At 41.3% G+C, this 27754-nt stretch overlaps 1 protein-coding gene across 1 annotated transcript; it reads right to left on the bottom strand.

Annotated features, from left to right (window-relative positions):
• Positions 1–1466: 1466 nt before the first annotated feature.
• On the bottom strand, positions 1467–27358 carry LOC105948226 (T-lymphocyte surface antigen Ly-9-like). Its single transcript, XM_031891664.1, has 6 exons — positions 27217–27358; positions 13263–13586; positions 10284–10583; positions 7742–7843; positions 7139–7218; positions 1467–1912 (listed from the first exon to the last, which is right to left on the bottom strand). The coding sequence occupies exons 1-6, from the start codon at positions 27275–27277 to the stop codon at positions 1811–1813; spliced, it is 969 nt and encodes a 322-aa protein (XP_031747524.1). The 5' UTR covers positions 27278–27358; the 3' UTR covers positions 1467–1810.
• Positions 27359–27754: the final 396 nt, after the last annotated feature.

The raw sequence follows: 27754 nt of genomic DNA, 5'->3' as shown, positions 1-27754 counted from the left end.
AAAAATGTCGTTAAAATGTACTGTAAATGTCGTTTACACGACAAATTCACAAAAGTGTCTGTAAACAGTCTTTCTTTCACCAAAAAAGGAAAAGTGGCGGTTGAGTCGGAATTTAGGCGGATTTTGTAGAAAGTGTTTTCCACCAGTTTTTACTCTCCACTTTTGTGAATTCCCCACCAAGGCTTTGAGATATCTGCCATTACCTATTACACATCCTATTTGTAAATACCCCTCTTACCCATAATCTATTGAAATGTGTTAGTATAAGTGAAATAGCAAAGACCAACCATATGTATATACATATAAATGTAAAACACCTTAATATAGGGTATTTTTTTAACATATTCTATCCACTTACTCATAATTCTATTGCAGTGAATCACATGGTAAGAGCTAAGAATTAGGGTGACCATATTTAAAGGAGAACTAAAGCCTAAGTAAAGTAGAAATGTTGTACATTATGTTTTGGGTTTCTGTACCAGCCCAAGGCACCCACAGCCCTTTAGCAGGGAAGCTCTGTGCCCCCAAAGCTGCCCCAGTAGCCCCCCATCTTCTTTTCTGCTGATTCCCTGCACATACTCTGTGCTGCTGGCACTTACCTGAGCTTAGGGGCAATATACAATATAAATGGCACACTATACTGTATATATACAATATAAATGGCACACTATACTGTATATATAGAATATAAATGGCACACTATACTGTATATATAGAATATAAATTGCACAATACAAGGCTGATTAGTATTTAATACAGATAATTACTAAATTATCAGCTCAGAAGCCAATGCAATCAGCATCACAATTTAATAATCAGCCCTGTAGCTTCAGCTTATATGACAGACATATTTATTTTCTGCTTGATATTTTGCCATGACCCCTAAGCTCAGCTTCTCAACAGCTGCCCAAAGCCCACTGAGCATGTGCAGTGCCACTGACAGTTCTTACAGAATCCAAGATGGGGAGCTCCTGTAATAGCTGTAAAGACCTATATCATTATTACTATTCTAAACTATTGACTAGTGCAGTCAGTTTAGTATATAAAATATGGCATTTCTAACCATATTTATTTTTAGGATTTAGTTCTCTTTTAAACTGCTTTTGTTTCTTTTAAAGGAGAAGGAAAGGCTAGTAAAGAGTTAATTCCAAGCTGCAGGCATACCTTCAGTTCTCTCAATAGTGCCCTTAAGTCTCCCCATATTTCTCCTGTTCAGATAATCAGAAAAAAAACAAAACGCTGAGCTCTGTAAGAAAGTTCCCATAATGCCTCGCTCCTGCACCGAGACCAAGACCCGTGTACATGCTCAGTGTGTAAGACTGCTGATTGGCTCAGATCCACATTCCTAAGGGGGGGAGTGAGTTCTTAGCATTCCTGAGGGAGGGGGGAGCAGGAGAGAGGAGAGAGCTGCGTGTCTCTGGCACAGGAAAACAAATCCTGTTTCTTTTGATAGAGGAGCGTTTCTGTAAGTGTTTATGGCTGTATTTACATAGACCTTTCTGATAAAGCTTACTTAGTTTTTACCTTTCCTTCTCCTTTAATCGAATTTTGTACTATTCCCAGCTGCCCCAGACCAAAGCTTTGGCTTTCGGTTCCAGTAAGCAGAACATACTTTGATGGATGTTTATACATAACTGGGCCAAGTTTCAATATTATCCAGTATCTCTGCATGCACTTCCTGTCTTATATCGACCTTTGTTTTTTAGCAAATCAGGCAGCCAATCCACTCCAGGATATACGTGGAACAGGAAGAATACACCACTTTCCTGTTATTGAAAAGGCAACGTTGGGCAGGAAGAGCCCTGTTTCCTTATTCCTGGGGAGTCCTGTGAATATTCTCCAACTCGGTGTATATTGTTTGTGTCCTTGCTTCACGGGGACTGGCGGGTTTCTGTTCCAGGCAATAAATGGTCTGAAAGGGAAGGAAAGTGATATCCGTTCATTATATTCACATAAAGCATTTTGCTGTCCCTATGGTCGTTTGGTGCAAGGTAGCCAGCTGTGCAATTCTATAAACACATGTTTTGGTGATGTATGTTATGGCAAGTACCCCGTCCCTGTGGGAACACTAGCATCAACATGCTTCTGGGGTATTGCAGGGGCTCCGAATCAGCAGTGGTGGGAGAGAGGGCTCCCAGTAACAGGATTGTGAATTTCACAGAGATTAGGAAGCATTTAAAGCCTCATAAAATAACAAAAAAACATTAAAAATGAAAGTATATTAGTTATTGCAAAAGTGCTGAGCATGTGTAGTGGATAATTAGGGGATAAAATAACAAATAATGATCATTTTGCTACTTCTCTAGTAACCCGTACATAGAAACCAGCCAGCAGGCAACATTTACCAGTCCGCTGTTTGAAAGCATACACCTTTAAGGTTGCTATGGGTTTGTAGCTATGGGCAAATATAAGACATTTCATTACATTACCCTTTTACTTTTTAGAAGGCATTATTTATTCTCTAATATAGTGCACTATATAAGTACAGGTATCGGACCCCTTATCCGGAAACCCATTATCCAGAAAGCTCCGAATTACGGAATGCCCGTCTCCCATAGACTCCATTTTAATCAAATAATTCAGAATTTTAAAACTGATTTCCTTTTTCTATGTAGAAATAAAACAGTACCTGTACTTGATACCAACTAAGATATAATTACCCCTTATTGGGGCAGAACAGCCCCATTGGGTTTATTTAATGGTTAAATGATTCCCTTTTCTCTGTAATAATAAAACAGTACCTGTACTTGATCCCAACTAAGATATAATTACCCCTTATTGGGGGCAGAACAGCCCTATTGGGTTTATTTAATGGTTAAATGATTCCCTTTTCTCTGTAATAATAAAACAGTACCTGTACTTGATCCCAACTAAGATATAATTACCCCTTATTGGGGCAGAACAGCCCTATTGGGTTTATTTAATGGTTAAATGATTCCCTTTTCTCTGTAATAATAAAACAGTACCTGTACTTGATCCCAACTAAGATATAATTACCCCTTATTGGGGGCAGAACAGCCCTATTGGGTTTATTTAATGGTTAAATGATTCCCTTTTCTCTGTAATAATAAAACAGTACCTGTACTTGATCCCAACTAAGATATAATTAATCCTTATTGGATGCAAAACAATCCTATTGGGTTTAATTAATGTTTTATTGATTTTTTATTAGACTTAAGGTATGGAGATCCAAATTACGGAAAGACCCCTTATCCGGAATACCCTTGGTCCCGAGCATTCTGGATAATGGGTCCTATACCTGTATATAAAATACTATAGGGTTGATTCACTAAAATGCGATAAGCGTTGCATGCATGCTTTTTTGCGTTAAAATTGACGCAAAAAAACGTGCTATTTGCTAAAGTTTTCTCGCATGTGTTAAGTCGCATATCGCATGTGTTAAATAGCGAATAGAAATAGTACTAACGCATGATTCACACACATATGAAGCATTAAATGCACTAAATATCGCATTTGTCTGTGCGAAAATTAACCCCTACACGGGGCAGGCGGTAATTATAGAAAAGTACAGTTCATGAGCTTTTGGCAACACAATAAGGACTTTGCAGTGGGATTTATTCAGTCTGTGTTGGCCCCAGAGTGATGCAGCCGCCAGTTTGCAGGGAAATGGGCATTTTCAGAACAGTAGTTTTACGAGCGTAATGGTGTGTATGGCTAATATGGCCATACTTGGATAAGTTAATTAGCGTTGCGTCAAATACCACACAAAAAATTGTCTTCGCGTCAATTATTTGCCTTCTTCTTCTGACTCTCCCCAGCTTTCAAATAGGGGGGTCACTGACCCCAGAAGCCAAAAAACAATTTTCTGTGAGGCTACAGTGTTAATGTTATTTTTTATTATTTATCTTTATATTTAACACTCCCCTATTCATATTACTGCCTTTCTTTCAAATCAATGCCTGGTTGCTAGGTTTAATTGGATTCTAACAACCAAACCGCTGCTGAAATTCCAAACTGGAGAGTTGCTGAACAAAGAGCTAAATAATTCAAAAATTGGGAAATGATACAAAATAAAGACCAATTACAAATTGTCTATAGCATTCTTTATATTATACTAAAAGTTATTGTAAAGGTGAACAACCCCTTAAAGAACCAATTGCTGCAGGGGAACCCTGGAGCTATCACTACCTATAGAGGTGCATCTGAAGGTACACTTTGTTTACTTTAAAACGGGAGTGGGGGCGTGGCAGTGCCAAGCAGAACTATACTTAGGTGCAAGGAGTGGCTTTTGCTGTAATTACCTTTGAAGAATGCTATTTTTAAAACAATAATACACCAAATTTAGCATGACTGCACTTGTAGAAAGTAGAATATGTAAGAATTTGAACATTTGTTTATTCCCAGTCTGCAGCCTGCTCACTATCACCCCACTCTCTCCCTGTTCCCCTATTCTCTCTAGCCTTATTACATTCAGTCCAGGTCTGAGTTAACCCTTACTTTGCCTTTCCCCTAGCCTGGAAGAGCTCAAACTCAGTATTTCGCGTATTAGCTGGTTCCGTCAACAGTACAATGCTGCATGGCTGGGAACCTGTATGCATAAGATTAAGGCAAGGATTAGGAAAGGGTTAATACAGGGCTGGAATATGAGCGTGACAGAGAAATGGGGAAGATCAGAAGGATTTTACCTTTTATGTCAGACCCAGTGGTTGTGAAAGTACCTATTATTCACATAGGGATTCCCCTAGGGCAGGGATTCCCAACCTTTCTTACTCGGGAGCCACAGGGAAATGTAAAAAGACTTGGGGAGCAACACAAGCGCCATAAAAGTTCATGGAGGAGCCAAATAAGGGCTGTGATTGGCTATTAGGGGCCTCTATGCACCCTATCAGCTTCCAGGGGCTTTATTTGGTAGGAAATCTTGTTTTTATTCAACCAAAACTTGCCCCCAAGTCAGGAATTGAAAAATAACTCCCTGGTTTGGGGGCACTGAGAGCAACACCCAAGGGGTTGGGGAGCAACATGTTGCCCTGAGCCACTGGTTGGGGATCACTGCCCTAGGGTAACCACCTGTCCAGTTTTTACATAATATTAAAAATGGTAATTAATTGCATTGTTATTAACAGCCAAGAATGATAATAAACTTGTATTAGGTGCTTAGCGATGGTCTGTGGTTGCTACCATTATGCATGTATATGGGAACTAAAGCTCATAAAAGGAATGGTACACATTATGCATTGGAGTTCTTTTCTAGCCCAAGGCAACCACAGACCTTTAGTAGTTAAGGTCTGATTAGTTCTAGTAGCCCCCATTTTCTTTTCTACTGGTTCTCAACACCTGCTCTGGGCTGAGTTGCCTGAGCTTAGGTATATATATATATATAATATGAAATGCACAGTACAGGGCTGTTTAATAATTAATTCATAGTCACATTTAATAGCAGTTTAGAAATAATCAAAACTGATAAATAATCAGCCCTGTGGCATCTGCTTCTATGACAGATGTAACCTCATTTTTAGCTTAGTCATTTTTGACAGCTTTAAGCTTATCTTTTCAACAGCAGCCCAGAGCATACTGAGCATGTGCAGTGCCACTGACACACTAACCAGATCCAAGATAGGGAGCTGCTGGGGAAAACTGAAGATCTGGATCATACAGGGATGCTGAGCCTCTGGGCTGCAACAGTAGGTTCAGTGAATAAAATACACCATTTCCAGACAAGTTCATTTCAGGGTTTAGTTTTCTACCAGTGTTTTGTTGACTTTATCTTGATTTTCAGTTCATCTACTTCCACTGGTCTCTAATAGATGTCTGGGACTGTGTGCACAAATATTGTGGAGAGTCCCAGTGAATAAGCTTTTGGGGTGTGGTGAGGGGGCCAGTAGCCACTTATACTGTATTTCCACTGTTTGTGTTTCCTTTCCTAATGACAGCTGCGCTAATGCAAAGTAGAACTGAGCAAATAGACTATAAAAGCAAAAGTACTTTTTATTGACGTTAAACTCCATTATGGATCAGGCGCCAGGTTTCCCAGAAGCAGATACTTTAGCAGATGGTTGCTAGGGGAGCTAATAAATTATTCACAGGGAACGATCAGCAGAAAACTTCTATTGTATCCATATACCCCTCTGCTTTTATTCTGCTGTTATTAAAGGGACAGTATACTCTTAGACTTAGTGCAGGCAGATACTTGTACAGGGCTAGTGATGGCCCACCAAGCAGGAGCATATTTATAATAAGACACGCAAGGGCCTGTGCCTAGGGCGGCACGTTTTGGGGTGCCCTCGGGTGGCTACCGTATATACTCGAGTATAAGCCGATCCGAATATAAGCCGAGGTACCTAATTTTACCTAAGAAAACTGGAAAAAACTTGACTCAAGTATAAGCCTCGGGTGGGAAATGCAGCAGCTACTGCTAAGTTTTAATAATCAAAATAAATACCTATAAAATTACATTAATTGAGGCATCAGTGGGGTATATGTTTTTCAATATTTCAAAGAAAAACAGTAAACTAGTTCTGTAAGCGGAGAAGAGGGTCAACAAAAACAATGAGTACTACCCCACGCTCATTGCACATTGGCAAACTGGCAGCAGACCCGGTCCCGGAGGAGATGTAAGGGGGAATAAGTATTGCTAGTGGGAGCCTAGGCCAGGGCACTGGAGGGTCTGGTTGTAGGTGGCCTAATTTGCACACAAAGGAGAGAGGGTGCTAGTCTAGAGGAACCCATGGAACCCGACTCGAGTATAAGCCAAGGGTGACTTTTTCAGCACATTGTGGGTGCTGAAAAACTAGGCTTATACTCGAGTATATACAGTATATTTTCTTTTTTCTTTAAAAATAAAATAAAAGATTCCCCGAAGCCTCTGCTGCAGATTTCCATAGAGCTGAGGGGGTGGGGGGTCGTGGGCTCTGTGGAAGTGACATCATGCATCACTTCCTCGATGTCTGGGGGTGTGACATCACACACACACGGCGTAGGGGCATATTTAGGTCCGGTGCAACACCAGACCTAAATACACCCTGCCACCAAGCCACTAATGGAATGCCCCACAAAGCTCAATGCATTGCTCTGTGCACCACTGTCCCTAAGGAATATTATTTAAATTGCAGTATTTGCTTCTGCAAATTGCAGTGCGGCCACAGAAGGCATTTCTCCCTGTAACATGTTTCTTCCATACCTGAAGGCCTCTGTCCGACTGACACGTATGAACCTCTATATACTGAACTTCATCAAGTTGACTGGCAGTAGATGGTGGCCCTGTGTTTAAAAAAAAAAATGTAAATAAATAAGTCTTACTGAAAGCTATGAACCTAAAAGACTCAATTCAGGATAAAGAGCATGAATGGATCCAGTTTTAATGAAATAATAATGGTTTAGCATATTTGTTATGTAAACAGTGTTATTTAGAAATAAAAATTACCCCATAAAAATCATGGCAGAATCAGGGTAACTCCCAAAAAATTCCGGTGTCTGTTTTGTCATACTACCATTACAATGCTATTGGTTCAAGATTCAATAACATTGTACAATTTAATCAACATTATGTTTATCATTAATGTATCTAATAAGACATTACAATAAGGTTGAATGAATGTATTCCCAATTCCTCTGAAATCATTCTCTGCATGTTTACCATTGTATATTAATTAGCACACATAAATACATTCATGTGTTCCGCTGGATACCTAGATACTTGTGCAAAAAACTGAGAATAAATCACATAAATAATACAATTATGGCCAAAGCTTTAGATATATAGCAATGAATTTAGATAAATTACCTTTTTTTCTTTTCTTGATTGCTCTGATATACCATGCCAGGAATAACAGAAGAAGAGCCAAGGGCAGGATGATTAATAAAAGATACCGTTTCCTAAAATTGTCTGCAACGATAAGAAAAGTAGTAACCATATTTGAAGGCTGTCACTAACATTCTGTAGGTACCATATTGCACACTTGCAGTTACTCATTGCAGCCAATCAGCAATTAGTTCAGTCTACTAATTAACACCAGTTTTGTCTCCTCAGTGCATGCTGCCATGGAAATTGCATTATGGCAGTTCTTTAGGTAAACCAACCATTAAACTAATTTGGTTTTCTCTTAAAGTGAAAAAACATACCCTAGTGAGTGTGAGAATGTAAAAAATGTAGATTTTAAGCTCCACTGGGGCAGGGACTGATGTGAGTGATGTACAATATAATTTATGTAAAAAAACACTGTAGCAAATATGTCAGTGCTATACATACAGTATATATAAGGGCTAATATTAGCGATATTAACCATGGTTCAAGGTAATGTATATTGTTTGAATGTTTATTTTTATAAGCCTTTACGAGTTTACTAGCATTAACTGCATATCTGAGGTCTGAAAGTTGCACCAACTCGCACATAGTGGGGGTCACTGGTCTGGCGTCTGCTAGTGATATGTACATCTACATCAGATATTTGCAGTACACAGAGCTGGGGACACTGATCTGGGTTTTTCAAATGCACTTGCAGATAATAAAGCCTGCAGGTTCAAGGTCTGGTAGTCAGATTCTTATTCACGGGGACCACAGGTCTGAGGCCTGCTAGTTATATTCAGATTCACAGGGGCCACAGGTCTGGGGTATGTTAGTCACATTCAGATTCACAGGGGACACAGGTCTGGGGTACGTTAGTCACATTCAGATTCACAGGGGACACAGGTCTGGGGTACGTTAGTCACATTCAGATTCACAGGGGCCACAGGTCTGGGGTACGTTAGTCACATTCAGATTCACAGGGGCCACAGGTCTGGGGTATGTTAGTCACATTCAGATTCACAGGGGCCACAGGTCTGGGGTATGTTAGTCACATTCAGATTCACAGGGGCCACAGGTCTGGGGTACGTTAGTCACATTCAGATTCACAGGGGCCACAGGTCTGGGGTACGTTAGTCACATTCAGATTCACAGGGGCCACAGGTCTGGGGTACGTTAGTCACATTCAGATTCACAGGGGCCACAGGTCTGGGGTACGTTAGTCACATTCAGATTCACAGGGGCCACAGGTCTGGGGTACGTTAGTCACATTCAGATTCACAGGGGACACAGGTCTGGGGTATGTTAGTCACATTCAGATTCACAGGGGACACAGGTCTGGGGTATGTTAGTCACATTCAGATTCACAGGGGACACAGGTCTGGGGTACGTTAGTCACATTCAGATTCACAGGGGCCACAGGTCTGGGGTACGTTAGTCACATTCAGATTCACAGGGGCCACAGGTCTGGGGTACGTTAGTCACATTCAGATTCACAGGGGCCACAGGTCTGGGGTATGTTAGTCACATTCAGATTCACAGGGGCCACAGGTCTGGGGTATGTTAGTCACATTCAGATTCACAGGGGCCACAGGTCTGGGGTATGTTAGTCACATTCAGATTCACAGGGGCCACAGGTCTGGGGTATGTTAGTCACATTCAGATTCACAGGGGCCACAGGTCTGGGGTATGTTAGTCACATTCAGATTCACAGGGGCCACAGGTCTGGGGTATGTTAGTCACATTCAGATTCACAGGGGCCACAGGTCTGGGGTATGTTAGTCACATTCAGATTCACAGGGGCCACAGGTCTGGGGTATGTTAGTCACATTCAGATTCACAGGGGCCACAGGTCTGGGGTACGTTAGTCACATTCAGATTCACAGGGGCCACAGGTCTGGGGTACGTTAGTCACATTCAGATTCACAGGGGCCACAGGTCTGGGGTATGTTAGTCACATTCAGATTCACAGGGGCCACAGGTCTGGGGTATGTTAGTCACATTCAGATTCACAGGGGCCACAGGTCTGGGGTATGTTAGTCACATTCAGATTCACAGGGGCCACAGGTCTGATGGTCACAATGTAGTGCACAGAATGGGGCCACTGGTTTGGTTGTCAAATGCATCTACAAATACTAAGGGATACAGACGTTTGCCACCTAAGGCCTCTCTGTGCACTAACTCATTGCAGCGCATAGAGGTTGCCATTGTTCTGTTTTTTGTCATATGGGCGTGGCCAAAGATGTGTTTGCAATCTAAGTGTCTCCTTCTACACAAACACTTTTGTTATATGGATGTCTATTGATGCCAGTAAGGGCTCTGGCACACGGGGCAGATTAGTCGCCCGCGACAAAACTCCCTGTTCGCGGGCGACTAATCTCCCCATGTTCGCCGGTGGGATGGCAGGGGTAGGCAACTCGGGGAGATTAGTCGCCCGCGAACAGGGAGTTTTGTCGCGGGCGACTAATCTGCCCCGTGTGCCAGAGCCCTAAGGCTCCAACAAGTACCAACAATACTTCTGTATGTCTTGAACTATGCTCACCATTTCTGACTTTCGTAGTCAAGTTACCATTGCAGACTTCCTGAAGGGCAATAGAGACATTTTTCTGATCAGCCGGGTTCTGTACCAAGCACAGATACTCCCCATCCCAGGATTCAGGCTGCAGTGACACACGGATTGTGGTACCATTGGGATAGGGCTGGTACCGGCCTTTGTGTCTGTACATCCAACTGTAGGACAGCGCTGATGGGTTTGTTGGGGCAGAACAATGAAGGGTGAAATTGCACCAGTCAGGGCTAATCTGCTCCATCTCCATCTTTATATCTGGGGTGGGAACTGGCTCTGCATAAAGAAACTGAATTAGAAAAATAAGACTTCTGAAAGGATCTTAGAGCACTGAGATAAAATACTAAAAGCTGTTATAGTTGTATAAATATAATCATTTCAAAATCTACTACAGAATTTAAGTTAAGTTATCCTTCACTTTCTCCCTCTCAGGAATCCTGCCTGTTCTTGCTTGAAGGAAAATTAGGTCTAATTCATTGTCTGTTCAAAGGGAACACACACTAAATACATGATCTGTCAATCAAAATACTCTGACTTCATTTTGCTCAGGAGTCAAAGAAGAAATGGGAAAGATTAACTTGACTATTTCAGAAATGGTCAAGAAACTTTAAACTTTAATCATTTAAAGTTTCTTTATTCCATGAGATGAAGCTTATAGTTCATATAGTAAGTTAGGTTGAAAAAAGACGGATGTCCATCACGTTCTACCATAATGCCTATATATAACCTGCCTAACTGCTAGTTGATCCAGAGGAAGGCAAAAACCCCATATAAAGCCTCTCTAATTTGCCTCAGGGGGGAAAAAACTCCTTCCTGACTCCAAGATGGCAATCGGACCATTCCCTGGATCAACTTGTACTGAGAGCTATCTCCCATACCCCTGTATTCCCTCACTTGTACTGAGAGCTATCCCCCCCTACCCCTGTATTCCCTCACTTGTACTGAGAGCTATCCCCCATAACCCTGTATTCCCTCACTTGTACTGAGAGCTATCTCCCCTACCCCTGTATTCCCTCACTTGTACTGAGAGCTATCTCCCCTACCCCTGTATTCCCTCACTTGTACTGAGAGCTATCTCCCCTACCCCTGTATTCCCTCACTTGTACTGAGAGCTATCCCCCCTACCCCTGTATTCCCTCACTTGTACTGAGAGCTATCCCCCCTACCCCTGTATTCCCTCACTTGTACTAAGAGCTATCTCCCCTACCCCTGTATTCCCTCTCTTGTACTGAGAGCTATCCCCCCTACCCCTGTATTCCCTCACTTGTACTGAGAGCTATCCCCCCTACCCCTGTATTCCCTCACTTGTACTAAGAGCTATCTCCCCTACCCCTGTATTCCCTCACTTGTACTGAGAGCTATCTCCCCTACCCCTGTATTCCCTCACTTGTACTGAGAGCTATCTCCCCTACCCCTGTATTCCCTCACTTGTACTGAGAGCTATCCCCCCTACCCCTGTATTCCCTCACTTGTACTGAGAGCTATCTCCCATACCCCTGTATTCCCTCACTTGTACTGAGAGCTATCTCCCCTACCCCTGTATTCCCTCACTTGTACTGAGAGCTATCCCCCTACCCCTGTATTCCCTCACTTGTACTGAGAGCTATCTCCCCTACCCCTGTATTCCCTCACTTGTACTGAGAGCTATCCCCCCTACCCCTGTATTCCCTCACTTGTACTGAGAGCTATCTCCCCTACCCCTGTATTCCCTCACTTGTACTGAGAGCTATCTCCCCTACCCCTGTATTCCCTCACTTGCTAAGAATCCATCCAGCCCCTTCTTAAAGCTATATAATGTATCAGCCAGTACGACTGATTCGGGGAGGGAATCCCACAACTTTACAGCTCTCACTGTAACAAACTCTTTCCCAATATTTAAACGGAACCTCCCTTCTAATCGGAATGGGTGCCCTTGTGTCCGTTGGAAGGACCTACTGGTAAATAAAGCCTTAGTGAGATTATAATATGATCCCCATATATATTTATACATACTGTAGTTATCATGTCCCCCCTTAAGCGCCTCTTCTCCAGTGTAAACAGACCCAACTTGGCCAGTCTTTCCCCATAACTGAGACTTTCCATGCCCTTTACCAGCTTAGTTGCCCTTCTCTGGACCCTCTCTAACTCAGTAATGTCCCGTTTGAGCACTGGAGACCAAAACTGAACAGCATATTCTAGATGGGGCCTTACCAGCGCTCTGTAAAGGGGAAGAATAACCCCCTCCTCCCGTGAATCTATACCCCTTTTAATACAGCTCAAAACCTTGTTTGCCCTTGCAGCTGCTGCCTGGCATTGCTTGCTACAGCCAAGTTTATTATCTACAAGGACTCCAAGGTCCTTCTCCATTATGGATTTGCCTAGTGCAGTCCCATTAAGGGTATACGGGGCTTGCATATTTTTACATCCCAGGTGCATGACCTTACATTTATCCACATTAAATCTCATCTGCCACTTAGCTGCCCAGATTGCCAGTTGGTCAAGATCCTGCTGCAGGGATGTCACATCCTGGATAGAATTGACTGGTCTGCAGAGTTTTGTGTCATCTGCAAACACTGATACATTGCTCATAATACCCTCCCCCAAGTCATTTATGAACAAGTTAAACAAAAGTGGACCCAGTACAGAACCTTGAGGGACCCCACTGAGAACCTTAATTTTTTATTTTCATAAAAGTTCCCATTTAAGTTTTCCACAAAAATAAATTAGCTTAAACTATAGTAACCATTAACAGTGTTGAGTCCATTTAGACTTTCCATTAAGAACTAGGTAAGCCATGTAATGTTTGAAATATGACATAGAAAAGGTCTGTAAAGTCATTAGGGGGTCAGTCACAATGCAGCACTAGCATTAGAAGCTGTAACTGACAGGTTGAGAAGGGACAGTCAGGTTGGCAAAACAGTCAGGTTTAGGGACTACAAAGGCAGCTCTATCAGTGAAAAATGACCAACAACTTACCATACACAGTGAGAGTAAATGACAGATCTACTGTATGTGTTGTGCCATTAAGTGTTATGAATGCTATGTAAATGCCAGTATCCTCACTCCTCAGTTCCCTGATCCATAACCTTGTGCCGCTGTTATCAGCATCCAGTCGCTGGGAGAACTGACTGTGCCGGATACTCAGCTGCTGGTTCCTGTAATCTGCCAGTCTGTGTCTTGTTCCATTGCTTATATAATGCCATGTTACCTCTTCTACTGGCTGTGCCAAGTGCTCAGTGGGTGCCAGACTGACAGACTGGGTTATTAGCCCATACACCTGGATTGGGCCAACTTGACTCGCTGCAGAGAAAAAAAGACGGATACTATATGTAATAAATATAGTAGAACATAAAACTGAAATGTACATCAGAAAAAAAACAGGTATCAGTGCTGAACAATAAACTGCTATTTGTAGGCAGGTGCTCATAACAAATTCCTTGCTGCTTACAGTGAGTTATACAGTAGTACAAAGCAAAATACAAATGGAGCACACTCTACAAAGCAAAAAAATACAACATATTGCTATTGTGAGATCCCAGCAAATAATAAATCAAATAACCTGTAAATGTTTGCTTTTAAACAGGTGAACAGTATATTCTACCTGCTGCTTGGTTGCTATGGGTTACTGCTCATGGGCAAACTTAGTGCCTTTTATTACATAACCCCAATAGAGGGTTATAATGGACACAGAATTTGCCCATATCTAGTAATTCATAGTAATCATACGATGTTAGCTTTCAAACAGTTGGCCAGTAAACCTACCTGCTGACTGGTTGCTGTGAGTACACCTGTAGCAAACTTTGGACCTTTTTTTCACATTACTCCTTAAGGTAGGGGTAGTAGTAATAGTCAGGCAGGCAGGCAGGCTACACACATGCAGAGATAACTTAAGTGTCAGGGATTCATTATACCTCAGACAGGGAAATATATTTAACAGCAGATACAGTACAATTCAGTTTCTTTATAAAGTGCAGAAAAAAAATTATTTTAAGTCTATCTACACTAACCAAGTTAAACATACTAATAGAGTACTATATTAAAAGATGCTACATTTGCACTATGCCTATTATTCCATACCAACCAATTAGATATTTAATTTCAAGCAGGTGACCTGTAAATTCTACCTACTCATTGGTTCCTATGATTTACTGGGCCTGGTGCAAATTTTATCTCTTTGTCACATTACATCAAAAGTGAGGAAAGCTGCTATTTCAATGGCACACCCTGGGAACTACCCCTGCTACCTACTTAGTGCAACACTAGACCTGACTACCTTATGACTACATTTATGTAAAAAAATATGCTCAACTTAAGCTGTTAGAAATGTAGAGCCTTCATGTCTGTCCCAAAGAAACACTTCCTGAAGAATGCTGCTCAATGGCTAGAAAGATAACCATAAATATAGTATGTTAAAGTCACTCTGTGGCACAATGATACAGAGAAAAGTAAACTTTATGAGCACCGGTGACCCCATAAAGACATTTTGGAACCACTTGTGCTTATTATAAATCAATTAGCAAAACTTCTTGTTTTAGATTATCTCTCTAGGCAGTACATTGTTAGGAGAATGCAGCTAGTACAACTGATGTAATACTTAGTTCTCTCTGTGTTGAGTTACTAAACCTGCAACTGATAAATTGCATTACTCTTGCACCCTAATGCTTTGGTCTAATTTAAATACATAGAATATACTGTACATGTTCAAGGTAAGTGATTAGTGCCATAACCTTGTCTTACATGAGATGGGTTAATTATCACCTTCTCCCATCATGAGCAGTGATTTATCATTATGACATTGCAGTTATGTCAAGGTGCTGTCTGATGTCATAAGAGTGCACTGCATGTTTAAGGAAAACTATACCCCCAAACAATGTATTGCATAAACAGCTCATATGTAAAACCCTGCTTCACCTAATAAACCAGTTTCATAAACATATGCTTTTTTAGTAGTATGTGCTATTGGGTAATCCTAATTAGAAAACTGCCATTTTAAGAATTAAGGGCCGCCCCCAGGGATCACAGGATTCACAGTGCACACAAACAAGCCAAGGCACACATACATGCTAGGCCCCATCAGCCAATGAATGGGCAGAGTTCTGCCTTTTGCTCCCACACTACTTCCTGTTAGAGCTGCATCACTTCCTGTCAGCTGATCTCTGAGGGAGCACACAGCCCATCACTAAATGGCGGCTCAAGGGAAAGGATATGAAAGGGCAATATTTACTGATATATATATTCCATTTTGGCAAGATTTTATAATAGGTTACTTAACATAATATAAACTATCTGTTGGTTACATATTCATTCTGGGGGTATAGTCTTCCTTTAACAGTGTACAGTGAATCTGCCAATGGTGCCCTAATGTGAATGTTATCTTTTATTTATGTAATAGGTGTGGCATTTCACCTAGTATTTTTAAGCTTAAATATAATTTTTCTAATAAATTTGGGGGTCAAACTATATCTAACATAGCGTCCTTTTTCACTGAATTCAGTATCTATTCTTTGGTCATATTTTGGTACATGCAGGGGCGCCAACCCTGTTTGCAGATACCTTGTTGTGCCAGTTTATTTTGCATTGGGGAGGGTGTCGGCCGTCTAGTCTGAGCACTGGGTCATGAAGGATAAGCAGTACAGGTTTGTTGGTGTATATCTCTATTTCAAGCTGGGACTTCTCATCTCCTATCCAGAGTCCATGATCACTGGCAATTGGATTTAAAAGGTACTAGTGATATAGCATTAAGGTGGGAATAATAACGGATTGTTCCAGGTTGTGGCTTGTTTGGGCTTTGACCTGAAGTACTGTTACTGCTATTAATGACAGTAGGAATGGGGAAGTGATTGCACTGGAACAAAAGAAAAATACAACTTGTGTGCCACAAGAGTAAAACTCAGTGAAGGGGCTCAATCAAACAGTGGTGAAGTTTTGCCAGGTCCACTTCAATAAGTACCATGTAGAAATAAAAAGTCCACTGGAGAGCTAAATGTGGTTTAGTGATGCATAACACTCCATGTTTCGGACCTCTAGGATCCCCACTCTGGTACTGACCCCAGAAGTCCGAAACATGTATTACTATGCATCTCTAAACCAATAAACAACACAGAATACATTTGGCTCTCCAGTGAAGTGATTGCATTGGCTTATACAAGGAAATCCTTATTTGGGAATGATAGTGCTCAAGACACTTTCCTATAACTTCTCTGGTTACTTTAGGGAAAGAAACTTCTCATTTGAGAATCTAAACCCTGAAGAATATTCAGAATATCAAACATTGCTATTATTTTCATTGCGGAAAAGCCTGTGTTTAAATGATGTTCATGCTGGAATTCAACCCTTTCCGCTCCATTCTACAGTACAGAAAATTGTATGTCAGGGTTCTTTGCAGCTGTTTTTTGCACTTTGCATATTGCCCATTGCATAATTAATGAGCCCATGTACTTAAAACATAATACATTTACTTCATATGCAGTTAGATAATGTACTCTAAAACGGATATTTTTTAAAGAGCAAAATTTTAGCTAATTTTAATCAGCCTAATAGATTTATTTATTAGTCTGTAGGACATATCAACTATGCCAGGGGTTCTTTGTTTTTCTAGAATGGAAGTCGAATGGCCGTGTCTTACTCAGAGTACAACACTGGATTCAGAAAGGGCAAGTCATGGGATGCACCCTTAGAATTTCCCTTAGCTTGTATGCCATGCAGCCTTTCACCTAACAGTAATGGGCTCTGCACCTTGCTCTGGATTAAAAATCAGCGTACCCAGATTATTGGTCAGGAGCAAGTGTTCCCTGCGTGGACCCCAAGGGGTCATATTTTCCACATGTTGGTGCTTTTGCATTTGTATGAAATATAAAATAAGCATTTTCCCAAGTTATTTGCCAATCAGCTACAGACACTAGCCAAATATTCCAGCACAATCCCACCACAATTCATTTAGAAGTCACCCATTCAACCAGACCAAGTTAGAGAGCCTTGAATCCATTTGTATGATTAAAGGGGAACTCCAGCCAAAGCTTTTCGAAAAGTAAACATTTCTTCAAGCAACTTTGCAATATACATCAGTAAAAAAAAAAATATGCAGCCTTTTCATTATTTTAATGTAATAATGGGGTTTGGAACAGTTCCCTAAGCCCCGCCCCCTGTTCCCCTGCTGATCTGGCTGACTACTTTGTGACTCAAATAAAATGTAACAGTAGTCGCCTGTCCTCAGCCTGCCTCGTCCCAATCCCACAATTCCCTGCGCACGTGATGTCAATAAGGAAAGAAACATCACAGTGCAATGCATTGTGGGTTATGTAGTTCCTGCATGCTGTCTGTAAGCTGTGGAGAAGTTGTCACAATTTCTAACATAAATGTTTTAGTCCCTCCTCCCCTGCCAGCATTTCAAATGATCAAGAAAGAGATGAACTGTTTTGCAGCTGTATTTCAGCATATACAAATTGTGTTTATTCATACTTTTTGAAGGAACAGATTAGTGATGGGTATATTAGGGATTTTGGTGTGGTGTGGGGCTCTTTAAAAAATGTTGGTTCAGGAGCTGGAGTTCCCTTTTAATGTTCATACACAGAGCAACACAGGCAGATGTTGGCCAGTTTGGTTAAGAATGATTTTTTTCTGTGTAGACAGCTTTACCAAATTGATGATTATACATTTTTTTTGTTATGGATAGTTTCATTTTATTTTTTTTGCAGAGCACTGCTGTGTTTACATCTCAGTGAATGTGTAAGGGAAGTGTCCTAAACATTTCCGTAAAAGGCTTTAGAATTCCTTTTAAGTAAAACAAAGCATCCGGGAATCTCTTCAGCCTCCGACATCTGGATGTATTTTTAGGGAATACAAATGCATGCTAGCAACTAACTATTCTTCCTACCCATTTACAAAGTTTAACCTTTTCTGTTCTTCTAATGGACTCCACAAATACATTATTTTTCATTTATTGTGTGTGTTTACTAAAGGATGATAAGGAAATTAGCAACAAAAATCATCAGCAAAAAAAATTTAAATTTTAAAAGTTTAAAAAGGAAAATATCCTCCTCATAGATTGTAAATTCATTCTAACTGTTGAAATCACTAGAACTTATGTACTGAATATAATTGCTGTTTAATTCACAGGAACTATACCCGTTTAAATTTCTACCTTCTACTGTGCTTGTTTGTGTGCTCTATAAATAAAAAAATACAGTACAAAGTCTATAAGAATTCTGGTATGGAAAGGGGAGCTATATATATATAATAAAATATGAGCTTCATCCCATAGACGTAAGGTACTTTGTAGATGTAGTCAAAGTTAAGTTGGCCATACACGGTGCCAAACGAGCCAAATATGCCCATCTACGGTGGGACAAGCATGGGCGCCATTAGACCGAGGACCGTGTCAACTAGCCGATGCAGTGCCCGATCTGACATGAAAATCAAACCTGCCCACTCGAGATCTGGCCAATTTTAGGCCAGATATTGGTCGTTTAGGCCCATTGGTTGTACCTATAGATGGGCAGATAAGGTGCCGAATCGGTCAGAAGGGGCGGAATAGTCAGCTAAAATCTGCCTGTGTATGGCCACCTTTACTTTTCACTATTTCCCTCAGAGCATCTGCCTCTCTTCATTCTGTGTTTGTGCAGAAGTCAGATCCTGAATGGCAGGTCAGATACACTGGTGTTTGTTTCCTTTGCCTAGTTGATAAATTACAAATAGAGGGGATCATTTATCAACACTGGGCAAATTTGTCCCTGAGCAATAACCCATGGCAACCAATCAAATGGTTGCATGCTTTGTTCTGCCTGTAGCTGGCTGCAAAAAGTCAATCACTGATTGCTATGGGTTCCTACCCACAGGCAAATTTGTTGATAAATGAGCCCCACTTACTTTCAAAATAACTGACCCTGCATGTAGAGAGACAGATTGCTGAGCGGGAAATATGGAAGTGTAACTTAATTATTTCAGAAATGGTACAGAATTTTTAATTGACTATATTTAGAAACATTTTTAAACTGACCCTGGTGTGTGTGTGAATGTGATATGGGCCTTAGATTGTAAGCTCCACTGGGGTTTAATAATAATAATAATAATAATAATAATGATGCATTCCATTGTTTTATTCCAACAATGTCCAAGTTACTGTATTAGGCCCAACGTTAATTTATACAGGTATAGGATCCCTTATCCGGAAACCCATTATCCAGAAAGTTCCGAATTACGGAAAGGCCATCTGCCATAGACTCCATTATAAGCAAATAATTCTAATTTTTAAAAATGATTCCCTTTTTCTCTGTAATAATAAAACAGTACCTGTACTTGATCCCAACTAAGATATAATTACCCCTTATTGGGGCAGAACAGCCCTATTGGGTTTATTTAATGGTTAAATGATTCCCTTTTCTCTGTAATAATAAAACAGTACCTGTACTTGATCCCAACTAAGATATAATTACCCCTTATTGGGGGCAGAACAGCCCTATTGGGTTTATTTCATGGTTAAATGATTCCCTTTTCTCTGTAATAATAAAACAGTACCTGTACTTGATCCCAACTAAGATATAATTACCCCTTATTGGGGGCAGAACAGCCCTATTGGGTTTATTTCATGGTTAAATGATTCCATTTTCTCTGTAATAATAAAACAGTACCTGTACTTGATCCCAACTAAGATATAATTACCCCTTATTGGGGGCAGAACAGCCCTATTGGGTTTATTTCATGGTTAAATGATTCCCTTTTCTCTGTAATAATAAAACAGTACCTGTACTTCATCCCAACTAAGATATAATTACCCCTTATTGGGGGCAGAACAGCCCTATTGGGTTTATTTCATGGTTAAATGATTCCCTTTTCTCTGTAATAATAAAACAGTACCTGTACTTGATCCCAACTAAGATATAATTACCCCTTATTGGGGGCAGAACAGCCCTATTGGGTTTATTTAATGGTTAAATGATTCCCTTTTCTCTGTAATAATAAAACAGTACCTGTACTTGATCCCAACTAAGATATAATTACCCCTTATTGGGGGCAGAACAGCCCTATTGGGTTTATTTCATGGTTAAATGATTCCCTTTTCTCTGCAATAATAAAACAGAACCTTGTACTTGATCCCAAGACATAATTAATCCTTATGGGAGGCAAAACAATCCTGTTGGGTTTAAATGATGTTTAAATTATTTTTTAGTAGACTTAGGGGCACATTTACAAAAACCCGAACGCTCGAGCGTTCATGCGAACGCTCCAAGCGTATTTAGCCGATTTTTTCGGGCGTCCGCACGACATTTTCGTACGCCGCACGACTTTTTCGGACGTTTGCACGAAAAAAACGGAAAGGTTTTACCGCTGTTTACAATTGTTCGGTACGAAAATTTCGTGACTTTCGGATCGCCAATACGATATTATCGTGACTAATATGGTTTTTTCGTAAGCATTTTCGTGATATTTGCGATCTTACGAAATTTTCGTTTCCAATACGATTTTTTCCCATTCGTGATTCGGATTCGTGGATTAGTAAATGTGCCCCTTAGGGTATGGAGTTCCAAATTACGGAAAGATCCCTTATCAGGAAAGCCCCAGGTCCCAAGCATTCTGGATAACAGGTCCTATATCTGTATTAGTTACAACATATTTTTGCAGTATGCTTGTTCCCATGAAGAGTCACAAGGCAACTAATGATGTTTGAAGTAATGTGAGTCATTTGTCATATGGCAAAGTAGGAGGGTGAGCCTAGAGCAGTTATTTCATTTTGCTATATGGTGTTCTACGTCAGTTTTATCAGGGGCCAGTTAACCTGCCTGTATGTTTCTGGGGTGTAGGGGGGAACCCGCAAAGACACAAGGAGAACATACATATGAGAACATACAATCTCCTTGCAGAAAATGCCGTGGCTGGAATCATTCCTAGAACCCCAGCACTGCAAGGCTGAAATGCTAATCATCCCATCACTGTGTGACTTGGCCAGGGGAAGACAAACAAGCATATGTTATACCAGAATCCGGGTGGTGCCCTTTCACAGGTTTCCATCTGTGCTCTGTAAACATTACAACTCATCTCAGTTCAAATACAGAGCTGTTCATATACAAAAGTGCAGGGTAAAATGTTTGCAGTCACTTCCCACAGCCCACTGGTGACTTTCTAAATACTAATGCCTAAAGCCACAATTGTTATCACCATTTCATTGTCGTTCCAGTGATCCCCTTTTTCCCTATTGGACCAATTCATTGGTTGCTTGTGCACTCTAACCAGTTGCATAGATTGAAAGGTCATTGGTTAATTTCTCCCTTGCAATGGCATAGTCAAACAGACTCAACATATCACATATGTTAGATGCCAGACTGACAGGAGAAACAGCCAATAGGAGTTAAGGCTGCTGTCAGTACTATGCATGACATCATATAAGGAAGTAAAACAACAGCTGTAGTGTTTCTAGGGGTCACGCCCCCCCCCCCTTCCCAAAGCACAGGGTCTGTGCAGAAGTAAAGAACCAGCAGAGGGATCATTCTGAGGTGAATATCTACTCAGCTGTGTTAACTATGTATATGGCAAATAGATTGTTCTATTAATGTGAACTGTTAGATTTGTGACTGTTGTACAGAGGAGAGCAACCCCACTGAGAGACCTCTACCGCAGACATAATTAGGGGCACATATCTGTACTCCATGCCTTTGTCACACTTGATGGACTCTTAGCCAAACTTGACTTCCTTTACCCATTGGTGCAATCTTATTGATTAATTGATTAATAATCCAACAGTAGCCTCAGCTTCTATGACAAATGTAAACTCATTTTCTGCTTGAGCAGCCCAGAGCACACTGAGCATGTGCAGTGTCACCGACGCACAAAAGATGAAGCAACAAAATCCAAAATGCGGATGTGGGAAAATTTGAAGGCCTGGATCATTACTGTTACAGGAATGCTGAACCTGCAAGCCAATTCTACAGATTTTGTCATTTTCATTCAAAGTATGTGCATTCCAACTGCATTGGTAACATCTGTTCATGTTTTCCACAACCACATTATTTCATTTAACATACATAAGTAGCAACATGTGAGTCACTTCTGCTTCCTCCGAAGCACATGAAACAGCTAAAGAATGGCCTTATTCATCCTCCTAACTGTATGTTGCCTTTGATCACAAAAAATAAAAGACCACAGCTGCTGCACCCAGATTCTTTGTGATTTAGTGGTTACATTGCTCCAAAAATAAAACAAAAAAAAATCTTTTATACTCATACTCTTTTATACTTACAGCTATCATTTTCATGACCGTATAAGATGGTTTTGGATTGGCTGTTAGGGACACAGGGATGATGTCTGCTGATGATGTTATTCCTATTAAAGGATCAGTCAACTTTTCTGCACTTATTTGCAAACAGTACACAATAAATAATGACTTTTTTCATTTGCTTTCTAGTCTAGAATTTTTACCATATGTTTTTCTAAACCCACTCCCCCCATATTCTCCGTAGCAGTGCAGTAAAGGTGCCCATACACGTTAAGATCGCCAAGCGAGCGGATCTTCTCCCAATATCCCCCACATACGGGTGGGCGATATCGGGTGAATTTATGATAATTCAGTCGTTGGCCCTGGGTCCAAACAATCAAATTAGATCGCCGGTAATAGGCACAGTCAGTTCGACTAAATGTTTTAACCTGTCTGATCGATATTTGGCCCGATTTCAGGCAAGATGTCGGTCGGGCAGGCCCAATGTTTGTGCCCCTACACGGGCCGATAAGCTGCTGAATCGGTCGAAAGGACTGATATCGGCAGCTACAATTGGCCCGTGTATGCAGTGTCGGACTGGAGTGACAGGGGCCCACCAAAAAACCCTAGACCATGGGCCCATTCTCCAAACTATTTTTCATCCTTTCCTCATTCAACCTGATTGTCACTTGATGCTTGCTTAGTATTGCATTACATTAGCTCTGCACAGCAAATACAGGGGATGGATTTCTAAAGCTGGCCATACAACACCGATACTATCGTACAAAACCTTGTTTCGTACGATATTCGGTGCGTGTATGGCATGTCGGCGAGTCGACCGATATCGCAGGAGGCTGCTGATATCGGCCGATCGGACCGGTTAAAAGATTTTGATCGGGCGACATAGAAGGCGCCTGAGCAAAATCTGCCGTCAGGGCTGAATCGGCAGAAGGAGGTAGAAATCCTATTGTTTCTACCTCCTTATCTGCTGTTTCAGCCCTGACCGATGGTCGCACGAAACATTGTCAGATCGCCACGTGTGTGGCCACCTTTAGCCTTGCTCAATTACTATAAAAAAACACACTTTATCAAGGCTGTCCCATATCCCCAGTCCTGTTTGCACTGGCAATGGAGCCTTTGTTGGTAGCCATTCATTTTTCTGAAGATATAAAAGATAAAAATATATATGTAGATGATGCAAATGAGAGGGAATCTCTGGAGACCTTATTAATGTTGGTGGAAAGCTCTGGAGACATATACATTTTAAATCAGTGTTTCCTTTCGGGGAACTGGTTAAAATATCCCTCTTTGTCTGTGTCACAAAGATCGGTAGCACAGTTCATCTTAAATTAGCTCCTGGTATGACCTTGCCAGTTCTATTCTAAGACAATTTGAATATTGTCTTCTAATTGCTGGCTGCTAGGAAACAAACACCCTAGCAACCAAGAAGCAGTTTAGCTATCAGAATTGTAAGATATTTTCTCAATTATGATTCCACAGCATATGAAATGTATACCTGCCATTCACACATACTTGTAAGTTAATTTGGGAAAGGACTGAGCACGCCTTTTAACATTTGTTCTTGCCTTTTATAGATACTTGGGGGGTAGGGACAGACTGACAACAGGCATATAGTCTTGGACACAAGTCTCTCTCTTGCTCTCTTTCCAGGAGGGACAGAAAAATATTTTCCCTCTTCCCTTGAGAGACAGATAGACCTCTCTTCCTGAGAGATGGGCACACATCCAGACACACACACAAATATATAAAACATACACACATATCACATATACTTAACATTATATTTATATGCATTAATTGTACAGATTACTCCTGTGAGCTGTCAAGGGTATGTTTGACTGGCTGTTTGTACCGTGCATATAATTTGTAACTCCACACATCAAAGATATTTTGTCATTACTTTGGTGAGTGGTACTTTGACCATAATACTTACACAAACATTTTATAATAAATAGATGATATTCTACAAGAATGAAAGGTGAGCAGTAGAGGAACTCAACTAGATTAACTAGATAATAAGAAAAACAATAAAACTGAAGCCTCACAGATAACTTTTTGCAACCAGAGTCATTGGCCAGCTGGTTAGAAAGAGGAAGGAAAATTGAAAACTATAAAAAAAAAAGAATAATTGTGTTTAAAAAAAGGAACTTCTTTTGTCTGGGCTGTTTGTAATGCTGGAAAACAAATAATGATGGGAATCAGCTGATTCCCTTTCTACTATGAACAGGATAAATGCAATTTGGACTGAATATATGCAATTAATCATAATTTAAAATCACTGAGAAAATCGCTGAAAAGTGAGCTAAAATATGTATGTTTCAGTAGATTATATTTTGCTGTGAACACTATCGACAAATTTTGACATTGCAGTCTTCTCTACTGATATTTGCATTCAGCGTTGTAAGGTGTAAACATCGCATAGAATTATGCATACTGTAATTATTTATTTCCCCTTCTTTAATAGCACCACCAATTACAAAGTAATGAAAATAGTGAGAAGCTTGTTGGCCAAGAAACTAATAAATGGCCATACAAAGGGCAATAATAGCTGCCAACTGGGCTCCTTCAGAATAATTCAGCATCTTATTGGCCTGTGCATGGCTCACTCAGGAGGATGCATTGGCGCATTGATGTCGTTGTCTCCTGATGGGTTTCTGTAAGCCCCATATTTATCAGATCACTAGCCCATTTGGTGGTCAAATCAGGTGCAGATCCACTCATTTCCTGACCTAGGCAAATAAACATATTTGCAAATGCCACATTTTAAGGCTCATGTACTAATTGCAGAAGTAATTATTTGAGCACAGTGATGCCCCTTACACACTATGCACAGACCCCCTGCACATTTAGGGGCAGATTTATGGGAGACTTTCCTTGGGCCAGGTTGGAGCTGCAGAGTGCCATTGAGCCCTATGGGAGACTTTCCTTGGGCCGGGTTGGAGCTGCAGAGTGCCATTGAGCCCTATGGGAGACTTTCCTTGGGCCAGGTTGGAGCTGCAGAGTGCCATTGAGCCCTATGGGAGACTTTCCTTGGGCCGGGTTGGAGCTGCAGAGTGCCATTGAGCCCTATGGGAGACTTTCCTTGGGCCGGGTTGGAGCTGCAGAGTGCCATTGAGCCCTATGGGAGACTTTCCATGGGCCAGGTTGGAGCTGCAGAGTGCCATTGAGCCCTATGGGAGACTTTCCTTGGGCCAGGTTGGAGCTGCAGAGTGCCATTGAGCCCTATGGGAGACTTTCCTTGGGCCGGGTTGGAGCTGCAGAGTGCCATTGAGCCCTATGGGAGACTTTCCTTGGGCCGGGTTGGAGCTGCAGAGTGCCATTGAGCCCTATGGGAGACTTTCCTTGGGCCGGGTTGGAGCTACAGAGCGCCATTGAGCCCTATGGGAGACTTTCCTTGGGCCAGGTTGGAGCTGCAGAGTGCCATTGAGCCCTATGGGAGACTTTCCTTGGGCCGGGTTGGAGCTGCAGAGTGCCATTGAACCCTATGGGAGACTTTCCTTGGGCCGGGTTGGAGCTGCAGAGTGCCATTGAGCCCTAGGGGAGACTTTCCTTGGGCCGGGTTGGAGCTGCAGAGTGCCATTGAGCCCTATGGGAGACTTTCCTTGGGCCGGGTTGGAGCTGCAGAGTGCCATTGAGCCCTATGGGAGACTTTCCTTGGGCCGGGTTGGGAGGCTTCCAAAATCATGCACTGAAGGATCAAAGACAGAAAGGTTTTCCTCCCGTTTATGACCGTTCGGATACGAAAATTTCTGAACTTTCGGATCGTGCCATGATATTTTTGTACGACCACAATATGAATTTTCGTGCAATTAACGCACATCAGAAATTATCGTTATTAATACAAATTTTTGTCAGTCGTACTTAAAAATTAGGACTTTGATATATCAGCCCCTTACTGTTGTGGGATGCAGGCACCAAGCGAGCCTTGTATTTAACACTTGCTTTGTTGCAAGCTGGCTTGTATATGTAGAAGAGGCATTTCAACGGCTGCGCACAAATTGACCACTTCCCTGGCTCTCTGTTTGCCATGTTGCAATACCCAGGTAGTGCTATACTGTTGAATTCAGCAAATAAACAGTAATTGTGCATCAAAATTTTCAGAATACATGTCCTGCTTTTTATTTACTTCTCTCACTTGCAACAAGACCTCTAACTGACTAAGGGTCTGAAAATCTGAACATAAATTTAAATTCCAGGATGGTCTCGCAATATGGTCAAAATCAGAAGAACTCACCCAAATAGAATACGAGTTACATCAAAGGAGAAAAAAAAAAGATTGAAATCTACAAATGTATTCTTAGATTAAATAAAATGAACCTACACCTTTTGAGTGAATACTGAATACACATACAGTATGATACTTATAACCTTTTCTAGTATTCTACTGATAAAGGCAAGAAAGATCCCCCCATCTGTACAAACTGTGCTCTAAAGGATTTAGACAAAGGAAAATATCACAGAGAACACAGAGAAATATGCTCAGGGCTTTGTACTAATTTATTGCATGCTACTACAGGGTACAAAAACAAAAAAATCACAAGCATAAGGGACATATTCCTATAACAGGAAAATGTGAGTTATATACCCTGTGTTGCAGGGAGTCTGATCAACCCACTGTAACAGGCTGATGTGCCCGGCTGAGCTGTTTCTATCAGGAAAAACCTGCAGGGCACATTCCATCTAAGTGTAATCACTGAACATCAGAGGGAAAAAAGAAGCACTCACCATGAGAAGGTAGGTAGAGTAACAGTGAGATAAGTACCAGTTCCACTGTGCCAAGTCCCATCTCTGTAAAGGTCTAAACTCCGCCATGAAACAACTTGAACTGAACAACAGCACTGAAACTGTACTGAGGGACGTGTTGGGGGACATTATACTTCTCTATCTCCCCCTGGTGTTGAACAGAGGAATAAACAATTCTTTTCCCTTCACTTTTGGAATTGTGGCTGAATGTGTTATTAGCTAAGAGGGTGTCAGGGCCAGTGGCCTTTAGGATTGTTTAGTGAAGGCAAAATGGGCAGGGCAGGCAAATCTGGTACTGGCAACTGGGAAGGCTGATACTGAGCAGAGGAAATGCTGCTTGTAGTGATGAGCGAATCTGTCCCGTTTCGCTTCGCCATAAAATTTGTGAAACGGCAAGAAAATTCGCGAAACGCCCCGCGTCTATTTTCTGTCGCCCGCATCTATTTTTTTTGTCGCCCGCACTTTTTTGACGCGACCGCGCCTTTTTATCTGACGCGACCACGCCCAATTTGACACGACC

The sequence above is a fragment of the Xenopus tropicalis genome, chromosome 8, assembly GCF_000004195.4.
Source record: "Xenopus tropicalis strain Nigerian chromosome 8, UCB_Xtro_10.0, whole genome shotgun sequence".
Taxonomy (NCBI): Eukaryota; Metazoa; Chordata; class Amphibia; order Anura; family Pipidae; genus Xenopus; species Xenopus tropicalis.
The sequence above is the reverse complement of the archived record's forward strand: the minus strand, read 5'-3'. Positions and strand labels throughout refer to the sequence as shown.

Bases quoted from the DNA above. Each gene is read 5' to 3' on its own strand.
- LOC105948226 (XM_031891664.1), bottom strand. From the start codon at position 27,277: ATGGGACTTGGCACAGTGGAACTGGTACTTATCTCACTGTTACTCTAC. The intron at 10,584-13,262 runs GTAAGTTGTTGG...TTCTTTATGCAG, and splicing joins ATTTACTCTCACTGTGTATG to AGCCAGTTCCCACCCCAGAT. The intron at 1,913-7,138 runs GTATGGAAGAAA...CTTCCCTTTCAG, and splicing joins AGTCGGACAGAGGCCTTCAG to ACCATTTATTGCCTGGAACA.